This window comes from Anopheles darlingi, chromosome 2 (genome assembly GCF_943734745.1).
Source record: "Anopheles darlingi chromosome 2, idAnoDarlMG_H_01, whole genome shotgun sequence".
NCBI lineage: Eukaryota > Metazoa > Arthropoda > Insecta > Diptera > Culicidae > Anopheles > Anopheles darlingi.
The window spans coordinates 15,618,079-15,628,795 of NC_064874.1; the positions used below are offsets into that span (position 1 = coordinate 15,618,079).

Below are 10,717 nucleotides of genomic sequence, written 5' to 3' on the forward strand. Positions count from 1 at the left end.
TCTCTGTGCGCCCAACTGAATTACCGATTGTAGTTTAATAAGTCTTTTGTATTCTCGTTGAACCAATTTGACGTTTGGCCACAACAGCAAACAACCGAATGGAAGCAAATTACAACAATTCACCTAGAATATCCAGATGAGGTCTTAAGCAGATCTTTGACGACTAACCATATGTATACCAGTCCACTAGCATGTGACGGGCAGGGATGAACCTCCTTCGCCCGACGTGGCATCGATCAGATCCTGGAGCGTCAGCTCTCCCAGCAATTCGTTGATTGCTGGCTTAACGCTGTTCTCGATCTTATCGGTAATGGCTTCCTGGTTGTCGTTGATGATACGTGGCACCGCCGATTCGATGATCTTGTTCACAATGATCGTCTGCAAGCGCGACGGCAGCAGCTTCTTGAAGTCGGATTTGACCGACTTGATCGTTGTCACGATACGCAGATCGCGGATCTGCACCTTGTCTCCCTTAAGCTGCACCTTAACCGTGCCATTCACAGCGAGTCCTAGCAAAATCGGAACACACATTTGCATCAAATCGATCCTCAACATTCGGCGACTATCCTAAAACCTTACCATTCACGTTGAACTTGAACGGGCCGGAGCGCTTGAAGGGAATGAAACCGAGCGCCTTACCCTTGGCCGCATACTTGCCGGCACTGCGGATCGAGTCGAAGAAGAACGCAAAATCTAGCTGCAACTTCAGTGCCTTGATCTCAACCTTTCTGATTTCGAACTCATTCAAACCGTCGACCACGACTTTGTTTAGTTCGCCTTTGAAGCTAAATTGGGAGTAAAATGTTTGTTAGGTTTTGATTGGTTGGTTGCCTTCCCCCGATTTCTTACCTTAGTCCCTTCTCATCCACGTCAAACTCCAGATGATCCAGCTCGAATGGTGCCAACACTGGGATACCCAGGTCCGGAATGCCACACGGCATCGATTGCTTGATGTTCTCCAGGAAATCGATCACGGCCTGGCTGAGCTTATCGTTGCGTGCCGCCACCTCGAGGTCAGTCGTTGTCGTCGGTTCGGTGGCCACAATCGTGCCAACCGTCGCCAGCAAGGCGCAAGCCACTAGCACACACTTCATGATTACTTCGCTTCGAATTCTCAGGTAAACTAGGGGACACTCTAGTCCGGTGTTTGTTGTGGCTTTAGTTGACACCTTGTCTGACCTATCTGCACTGCAACCGCTGGCACGGGGCGCTGGTGTTTAAATATGACACCGATTCTGGAGCTGCTGCTTTATCGCCCGGACTGGGACCGCGTCCGATCCCTCCGATCTCGATTGCAAAGCAATCCATCGAACGAAACCTAACCACACACATACACACTTCAACCGGTGGCCTGATAACTGGTACCGATGTTTATTGTACATTCCGGTCCACTACACCGTCCACTACACGCTCCAGGCCCTCTGCTTGGGGTAGTTTCGAGTGCGCACTAAGTCCTTCTAAGTGTCCCCGGCTATTCCGGGAGCTGAATGGTCCATGCAGCTGCCTCCCGTTTCAAATCAGCCTGCGTCCACGTCACTCCCCGGCTCGGTCACTTCACTTTAGGGATTTGTTGCTGGTTAATAGCAATATTTTCGGCTCAAGATGGTGCATGCTACGACCATGACTTCACACGAGCCACGGACATGGGAACCGAACTTGACCGATAGCTGGTAGCAACAAAAAAACTCAAGGCAAAGACGGGGCGATATCTGGTTCTGTGGCGCAGGTAGTGAACGCAGTCTGGCGGCGAACGGACAAAGATTGCCGAAATGTAATGGCCCACTTATCGCTCAGTAGCTGAAGGTGAGATGCTGCTTCCGTTAAATGTCGGTGAACCTCAGCGGAGACGTGTCTGTGATAAGCGGTAACGGGTTGAATGGCACGTGTTAAGATCAATGGTTTCTGGGGCAGTTGTCTGAATTACACCCACAAAATATAATTTTATAACACTAGATCTATTTTTTTTTATTGCTGTTGACAGTTATGAAGGGTTTAATTGAATTTTTGTTTGCATTTTTCTGACAGAATCTTTGCTAATGCTGAGCGAAGAGGCTTTTACTGATAAACTGTCATATGACCGGCTGCTCCTTTTTAATCCTTTGCATGTAAAAAAATATGGAGTCAGCAAAGAATCACTTCGGTCAATAAACGGCACTGATGTATAATTTTTTAAAGCAATTTGCTCATTTTATTTGCTTCACGTGATTTAATTCTTAGCTTTCAAGAATATGAGGTAAAATGTTAAAATGCAAACCGAAATATCTTACATCTCTGGCAGCAATTCTTGAGGGGCAATACTGAATTTTCTGCTACTTTTCTCTTGAGGGCCTTCCTCACGGCGTGAATCTTGAGGGCATTCCTCAGTAGCGTTCATTAATATTCCGACTAGCTTGTAAAACAAAAACAAAACAAACGTGCATCCAATGAGAGAATTGCTAAGTAGTTTAAATAAGTATCAGTTTGAAAAACAGGACAAAACATGAAGCATTTTGAAATATAATGTTTGGCGATACTCCGCTTCTTCGAATCGCTACCTTTTTGGTTTTTTTTTTCAGAATGATTTATTTTTACAATTTAATTTTACAAAATATCCTTTAATAATTTATTAAATTAATATAATTATTAATAAATCATAAAATTCTCAACATAGAATAAATCTTGCATAAGATGCCAGGGGTTGGAGGCGCTCGCAAGCAAGCTCGCATTCAACATGCTTTTAGAACAAATCTGAAGCTCGCGCTTGTTCTAAAAACTGCTGTGCGAATACAAGGGAGCGAGGGAACGGATCAGCAACGAAGCTGCCTTCTAACATTGTATTACTTCTTGAAAGAAAATTAAATTGAAGCTTATCTAGATTTGCAACGCTTTTTTTGTAGAAATTAATTAATTTATTTTTACCCAATATACCATTCACCGTACAGTTGCAGTTGTGCTGAGTTGCGCTTGAGAGTCCCTTTTACTTATGCCTCATCATTTCTCCTATGTCTCCTCCTGTCTTTTCCGTCTCGTGCGAGGTCTCGCTTTTTAATTGTCCTTCCTGGCCTTCATCGGAATCAAACCGAAAAGATCGTCCAGCGTCATCGTGTTCAAAATGGAATCGGCGATCGGTATGCCGACTCTCGAGATGATGTCCGTTACTTCCGGTGCAAAATTAACCAACACCGACGGAACCAGATCCTGGATGACCGCGTTGAGTAAATCGGACAGTTCGCCTCCAAGTAGCATTCCTTCGATGTTGTTCTAATGAAACAGTGAGGAACATTAACGTCACGAGAAACGTATTCGAGCGTAAGCATCGTCCGTAATACATACCTGCAGCGAGTCAAGCCGTACGTTGGCTTTCAGCTCGGTCATATGTAGATAACCGCTGGGGAGCTGACGTATCTGAGCCGTACCCTGGATACGCAGATTGCGCGGTTGAACGTTGAAGTTGCCGAATCCGAATACCGGGATGAGCCCGAACAGTCTACCATCAGCGTCGTACTGACCGCGGGCAAGAAGATCGGGGAACAGAAAATCGTACGTGAACTCCATCAACATTACGTTCAGCGTGAGCGTTCCCTGGAATCGGTCTAGCCCGTCCAGATACAGATTGTTCAGAATAGCCGTGAAGCTGTTGGAAGGACAAAGCGAGCCTAATTACTACTAGCTCTGAAAATTATAACTATTACTGTACTTACTCCAGCAATCCACCCAAACTGAGATCGACATCGAGACGATCTGTTTGGAGCGGGGCCAACACCGGAAGGCCACGTTCGGGATCGCCGGTTCGCAGCAGCTCACGGATGTTCTCGAGCAGCTGGGCCAACGCTTCGTTAAGGGTAGTGCGAGGAGCCGGTTCTCGTGGCACTATAACCGCCGCGTTACTGAGCACGGCCACCATGGCCAGCAATGCGATGGGGAGCTTCATTCTCAGCAATCAGAAAAACAGCGAAATAAACAAACAGAGGAAAGTAATGGTGTGCCAACGAGCGATTGATGGCGACTAGTAATCCACAGCACGAGTTAAATATCTGAACCTGTTTACCCAAATCCTTATCACTCACAAGGGGTCATGATCATGATAAATGTTGTGCTTTGTTTTCCAACGGCAGCCCTTTGATAAGCAAAGCAGCTGGGAATGTGTTTTGGATTGCACGAGACACATTGCCAGGTTAATAGTTCACATTAAAGAACGACAACATATGCCATTACCTGCTCTTAAATCCTAATTATGTTGTTAAAAAAAGTGTTCTAACATTCAGATTGCAGATGTTTGCAGTGATCTACGCAAACACAAACCACAAACATTGGGTGGCGATTGTTGATGGGATTTAGGTCCGCTATCTTATCGTCCTCCCCCCGGGTGGAGACGATTGTTATCGATTGTGGACTTTACTTACCAGATCGACCACCTGCGACGATTGTGTGTTTTCGGGGGCCAGCAGACCTACGGGATGTCGAAGTATGTCAACTTCTTATCGATTGCTTACAGTATGCTACTCTTTTCCATTGCATCGAGTTCGCTCAAAGTGGTACCGGAACAGCAGCCATTTATTCAATCAAACGTATGAGACGTACGCATTACGGCGGCGCTGAAGGCGCTTATGATGAATCCAATACAGTTGAAAGCTGCCCCTGAGACCTTACGGGAACAGCAATCCCATCAGATCTTCCATCGTGCGCGTGGCCAGGAAGCGGTTCGCAATCGGAACGACCAGCGCATTCAGCAGGTTGGTCATACCGTCCGGGAAGTTGCGCAGGATCGACGGAACGATATCCTGCAGCACGGCGTTCAGCAGAACGGACAGGTCACCACCGAGCAGCAACCCCTGGATGTTACTTTCCAGTGCATCCATCTGCAGGCTGATCGAGAAATCGGACAGCATCAGGAAACCCTGACCGTTATCGGTGATGGTCGCAAAACCGGTCGCCAGGACGTTGCGGGGTCGTACGGTAAAATCACCGATACCGAAAACCGGAATCAAACCCCAGAGACGCCCGTTGGCATCGTAGAATCCGCTGGCCGTTAGCTCATCGAAACGGAACTCAAACGGGAACCGGAGCGAGGCAAGATCCACCTGCAGCCGACCGACGAACGTATCCAATCCGACAATGTTCATCGGCGTAAAGCGAGCATCGAAGCTGAACGGGAAGCGGGAAACAAAGCAATTGAAAGGGACTGATAATATGCTAGTCCGGATGCAGATACCTACTCGAGTAATCCACCGAAGCTGGCATTGATGAAGAGATCGGGATTGTTGTACGGTGCTAGCACGGGCATACCCGTTTCCGGGTTACCGGTGCGCATCAGCTCGCGCAGATTCTCCAGAATGCGGCGCATAATGGCATCGAGGATGATGTTCTGTCCAGCGACCTCTGGTGGAGTAGTGATGCGCAGGGATTCAGTTACTAGTCCGCGCCTTTAGACACACCTTGCACAATACACATACTCACCGTTCACTCCCGTGGCCGTCAAGGCCATCAGGGCGACAATAATCAATCCGGCACGCATCTTGAGTTCCCTGAGAAGCAGAATCGTTCCTTTAATTTGTTTGCTTATTTTTCGGCTAGCAAATCGTGGTTACCTGTTCGATACGGACGTTGGACAAATAAACCCTTGTCCCGGTCTTGGGAGGTTCCTTTATAGATTCGCTTCATTGTGCGGCTTCGACTTATCGCCTTAGGCCTCGGCGGGGTCTCAGGAGCGATAAAAAAAACCGACCGATTTTGTGCTGAGACATTGGCGCTGGCGTTGTTGTGACCAGTGCCTACCCGTGACGGTGGGCCCAGATAAGGCTCAAACGATTAGGATTGAGCTTGATAGCTTCGGATATTGAGATTGGACGTCGTACACCTGTCGCTCTCGATACTGGGAGGTCGGCAGCATTGTACGACCGCTACTGCTGCCACCGAGAACCAGTCAGCAGTTGATGGTTGTTTAGAAACATCGCACTATCGGTCCTGACATGAGCTGTTCTAGCACTTCTTAGCTATAAATGCTACTATATTACACACATATCTAAATTGTCGATAGTTGCGAATGTAAAGATTCCCTCTAGCAATTCATTAATAATCAATATTTTAATCATTAATGAATGCACAACGACCAACACATTCTAGCTGAAGCATCCAGTTCACAACTTTGAACAGCTTTCAGTTTGAAACATTCTTTATCAAGCAAAAGTTGAATAGACTTTTACTATACTCAACAACGAACAGTTCATTCTGTGGCTCTGACATTTGCGAACCAGCCACACCAGCTCGTAAATAATAATAAAAAAAAAGATAACCGTACCCTCTCCAGCTCCTAATTAAATGCCACAGATGTTATTCTACTTCACTGGCGTCGACTGTTCGCCCCTTTCGGTCACGATAGCAGCGCTAGATGTCTCCGAGCTCGGTTCCGTCTCCCCTAACATCCGGAGGGATGCTTTTTATCTCTCTGGGAAACTTTTACTATCGGCTCCGGCGTGCCAACCATAAACATTGCTTTTGAATAAGAGCAAGAGCAATGACGTCATCAGATGCTGCTTGCTGACGTCATCGATGGATGGTATACCGTGCTGCTGCACTCCTTCTTCTCATCAAGCAGCCTGCTATGCTCTCGCAGGGTGCGCTGAACCGGATAGACAAGGATAGAAAGAAAGAGAGAGAGAAAGAGAGTTGAGCTTGATACTAACACACACATACACTTGCTCTCACTCTCCCGCAATGTGTAGCAGAATACAATAAAGCCTCGAGCGCGGTGGGAAATGCCAAAATAAGCTAATAAAATCATGCGTCAATTTCCCCATTTTCCAGCCAAAAGCAGAACAAACACGTACACCAACACACTCGTCGCGAGCTTTCCGTTCAGAGTAGCATTCGTTACGAGCGAGGATGAAAAAGAATCTCTCTCGTGGCCAGCATTGAGCGGCGGCATTAGTAGCCACAATGGACAGAGACTATTCGCGTGTTATTGGAGGCACGATACGCACTAGCAGCATGTTTTACAGAGCCAGTGACCAAAGCTAATTTAGTCTAAGGATTATGGACTGGAATCACGACTACAAGCAGTTCCGGAGCAGTGCATGAAGACTGTTCATTCCGTAGAAATCGTACACCAGTGAAGCTCTTCCACTCGCTGAACATAAACAACGTAGGAAACGGTCTACTGGTCATATACTGGTTAGCTGCGAGAGGAGCTAACAAAAGCTCCGCTCCTGAGTAGTGAAAGCACTGCAAAGCCGCGGACAACCGGCGCCAACCAACTCAGTATTTCAATGCAAAGCCAGGGCAGACCAGTTGGTAGGTGGTGGGGGGTGGTGTCGTTTCGATGAAGCATAGGAGGATATCCAAACATTCCGGCGCACCGCCGATGAGACGTATGTGTGGATTGAACGGATACATTCAAAGGACATGCAAGAGAAGCGTTTTGCAGCAGCAGCACCAGCAGCAGCAGTAGATACACACTGGATAGAACTCCTCGGCATCTCACAGAGAGAGAGAGCGATAGAGAGATTCGCGAGCAACAGAAGAGAGGAAGGCAGCATTAAGAGAGGGCCACTAGTAGTAAGATACGAAGCCGATACCAAATGCCGATGCATGATGAGCCAACGGCAGCAGCAGCAGTAGCGACATCAGCAGTATGAGTTGGTACTTGGTGCGTAGCGGTAGTAGAGTTGTGTTGAGTTGAGTTTGCGAAAACCATTCCGAGCTACTCGAGTTCCTGTGTGCCACACAGTCAGTGTTTGTGTGTGCGTGTGCGTGTGTGTCCGTCTGTGCTGCGGTGGTTTCCTTTTCCCTCCTCATCGAAAACCCTTCACACCTTTGGAGTGTTAGACCGGATCGTTGCACGGGTAGGTGTGTGAGTCGCAAATCGTTTCGCGTTCGAAGCGAGCTCCCTTTCTCCCACTCCCACCCCCTCCTCCCGTCACCGGAGGTCGGTCGTCCTTGTCCTGTCTCCTGTGTGGATAGTTGTGCCCTGGAGCGATTCCGTTTTCCACGCTCCATGCGCCTTGTTCCCGTTCCGAGCCGGGTGACCTTCAAGGAGCCTTGTGTGTGGCAGTCCTGGCTGCAATAACCCTCTGGGCGCCTCCATCGGATATTAGCTTCTCTCTTTCCCCGCAGGCGGGTAGGTAGGCGAGTGCAGGTGATAGAGTTGATTCGCCTGCAGCTGCAGCATATGCGCTTCGTTCGCGAATTGTTACCAAAAAAGCAGCAGCAGCTGCTGCTGCCATCCGTAGACGGTACATATCCTTCGGCCTTTCACGTCCTTCCGCTAGACAACAACCGGCGGCCCGGCCATCCTTTCCCGTCGCCTCTTGGGACTATTCCTTCCTTGCAGCCACCTAGAAGGAAGCTTGAGGAATCTATTGCTATGTATGTGTGCTAGTGTGTGTGTGTGTGGGTGTGCTTGTGTGTGAGCGCACATCTCTGTGGCTTTCTGTGAGTTCGCACGCACCGACACCGCCATGTGCATCGTCGAGAGAAACGTTGCCAGTCCTCCGGTTCAAGTCCAGTCCGTGGAGAGAGCTTGTGAAGGTGTGCGAATTTTGCAGCATAGTAGGCCGAAGCACAAACATACCGCCAATGCCTGCTACGTGGCATTGGGTTTTGCAAGAAGTAACACATTGCGCGTTCGTGTACCATCAAGAATGGGTAAGGGGTTTGGGGATAGAAGAAGTCCTTTAATAGGCACCTCAGTTAAGTTCAGTTTTACCGCAAGATAGGGGAAGGGAGGTTATTGTTGTTAGCGGTGTGTGTTTGCACAGTCAAGCGTTCGATAGTGGAGCAAGGTCCTTGCGCATCCGTTCACTGCCCAGTCCATAATCACAACTTTCTACCTGCAGCATATTTATACATAATTTCAAACAACTTTTTTTTCCAATCGAAAGACGTCAAGACTATCTTGCTATTTCTGTCTGCCGATACCGATTGGTTTTAAAGATTGGAGTTTTGCACTTAAACAAAACATTTGCCACATTCCTGTTTCAAAATCTGCACAACATGATAACAGCGGGTGACCTGATGCAATAGTAACTAAGTAGGACATTAGGACGAACGATGGCGGTGTTTCGCACACACACTGTGTACTTCTCTTGCACTTCTCGCAAAACGGGGGCCCAACCGCAGGATTGTCCGTATTTGCTGGCCAATACCAACACTATCAAAGGCAAAGGCAGCAGGATTTGTCCGTTTTTTTGTTTGCTTCTTTTCTTCTCTTCCTCCTTTTGTTGTCACTGTTTTTTTTTTGCTGGGGGGTGTGCGAGTAGTGTGGACGGCCATGCCTCCTTCCGAGACTACGAGTTCCGGAATCGCCGCGCGAGCACACGGCACACGAGCATCAGCGTCGACTCCGTTCGAGGCGTCATCGTGGTCATCGTGTGTACTACTCAGAGGGGGCCAACACGTTTAGGTAGCCTCTCTGCTCCCGTGTGTTTGTATCTCTCTATCTCTCCCAACAAAACGAACAGAAGGGACATACCACGAACTCTTTTTCTCTCTCTCTATCTCTCTCTGATCGGAAGTCCTTCCGAAATATACTCCGAACTGTATTCGGAGTAATCGCCATCACACTACACTGCAGAGAGCGCCGTCTGCGAGAGGATGAACGATAGTGCTGGAACAGCACGAAACACGACGCACACACACACACACACATACACACATATACACACATACGCATGGCAGATTCGACTTTTTGCGGCGAAAGCGGCGAGATATCGTGCCGTGTCCGCCGTGCCCTCCGACGTAGCTAACCGACGTTCGTACGGTGGATGTCCTTTGCAGTAAGGATCCGGTAGTACGTACGCGAACACGGCAGGACCGTCACTGCGACCATACCTTCCTACCTACCAGCTAGCTAGGTCTAGTGCGCTTTTCTGCTTCTGGACCTGAAGCTCAAGTTCTGACGTTCCAGTTCGGGATACGGCGCGCCGCGCGAATGTTAAGTGCCACAAGTTCAAGTTCACCCGCCTTGGTCTGCGGCCGCTGAGGACGAGCCCCCCTCCTCGCACCAACACCACATGAAGATTCTTCCTTCCCATTCCAGACCTCCCCTACGCAGGCAGTGACCGTACGCAGGTGCAGTGCAAGCCCCTGGGATCGTATTGGTCGTGATGCGGGTGAAGTGTGACATCAAAGGTGAAAGCTGAAAAGTGTCCGGTGGCAGGATCGCGGCAGGAGTGCCTGTGTTGTGACGTATTTGTGTTCCGTGTTGGCGTGTTCCGGGAGCAGCTGCAGCACCTTTGTCCCGACATCCGACGGTGGTGCAGACAAGCGCAGATAAGCGCACGCAGATATTCCTTTTTGGGGGGAAAAAAAATCTACTATCCAACTCGGTGTCTCGGGAGTTCCGCGAATCGCGAAGTGACCCAACTCTAGTGTCTGGTTCGGTGTACAACGTGAAACAATTATCGTAGTGTCGTGATCACGCGAGTGATGTGACCCATTGAGGTTAACAAGACTACACAGTGTGCTACACAGTGCTCGATAGTTTGCTGGAAGACAGTACCAAAAATCCAAACGGCCCCGAGCAGAGTCATTCGGCATCATCTTGGTTATCCGGTGACAAATTGATGGATTGCGTTTCGGCTGCAAGTGAAAAGCGTTAGCTTTCGCGGAGTGTTAGAGGTTTTGCGGGATCGTTCTGCAGTTGGTGCAGAGAAGGAAAGGAAAGAAAAACCTTTGTGGTGGCCTCTCGTGTGTGAATGTGTGTCTAGTGGCTAGTATCGGTTTATGTCGATCGATTTTC

At 48.6% G+C, this 10,717-nt stretch overlaps 2 protein-coding genes across 2 annotated transcripts; both read right to left on the minus strand.

Annotated features, from left to right (window-relative positions):
* On the minus strand, positions 1 to 3,910 carry LOC125951732 (uncharacterized). Its single transcript, XM_049680735.1, has 6 exons — positions 3,681 to 3,910; positions 3,313 to 3,613; positions 3,060 to 3,240; positions 850 to 1,210; positions 580 to 785; positions 1 to 509 (listed from the first exon to the last, which is right to left on the minus strand). Exons 1-6 carry the CDS (start codon positions 3,908 to 3,910, stop codon positions 187 to 189), a joined length of 1,602 nt encoding a protein of 533 aa, XP_049536692.1. The 3' UTR covers positions 1 to 186.
* A 715-nt stretch (positions 3,911 to 4,625) lies between these two features.
* Positions 4,626 to 5,494, minus strand: LOC125951736 (uncharacterized). The gene is made up of 3 exons (XM_049680745.1): positions 5,437 to 5,494; positions 5,196 to 5,358; positions 4,626 to 5,124 (listed from the first exon to the last, which is right to left on the minus strand). The coding sequence occupies exons 1-3, from the start codon at positions 5,492 to 5,494 to the stop codon at positions 4,626 to 4,628; spliced, it is 720 nt and encodes a 239-aa protein (XP_049536702.1).
* Between the last annotated feature and the right edge of the window lie 5,223 nt (positions 5,495 to 10,717).

What these genes read in the sequence shown, in the direction of transcription:
- LOC125951732 (XM_049680735.1), bottom strand. Translation starts at nt 3,910, where the DNA reads ATGAAGCTCCCCATCGCATTGCTGGCCATGGTGGCCGTGCTCAGTAAC. An exon ending in AGTTTGGGTGGATTGCTGGA is followed by an intron (nt 3,614 to 3,680) that starts GTAAGTACAGTA and finishes TCCTTCCAACAG; the next exon opens with CTTCACGGCTATTCTGAACA. An exon ending in GTTCAAGTTCAACGTGAATG is followed by an intron (nt 510 to 579) that starts GTAAGGTTTTAG and finishes CGATTTTGCTAG; the next exon opens with GACTCGCTGTGAATGGCACG.
- LOC125951736 (XM_049680745.1), bottom strand. Translation starts at nt 5,494, where the DNA reads ATGCGTGCCGGATTGATTATTGTCGCCCTGATGGCCTTGACGGCCACG. An exon ending in GACGGCCACGGGAGTGAACG is followed by an intron (nt 5,359 to 5,436) that starts GTGAGTATGTGT and finishes CTACTCCACCAG; the next exon opens with AGGTCGCTGGACAGAACATC. An exon ending in AGCTTCGGTGGATTACTCGA is followed by an intron (nt 5,125 to 5,195) that starts GTAGGTATCTGC and finishes CTTCCCGTTCAG; the next exon opens with CTTCGATGCTCGCTTTACGC.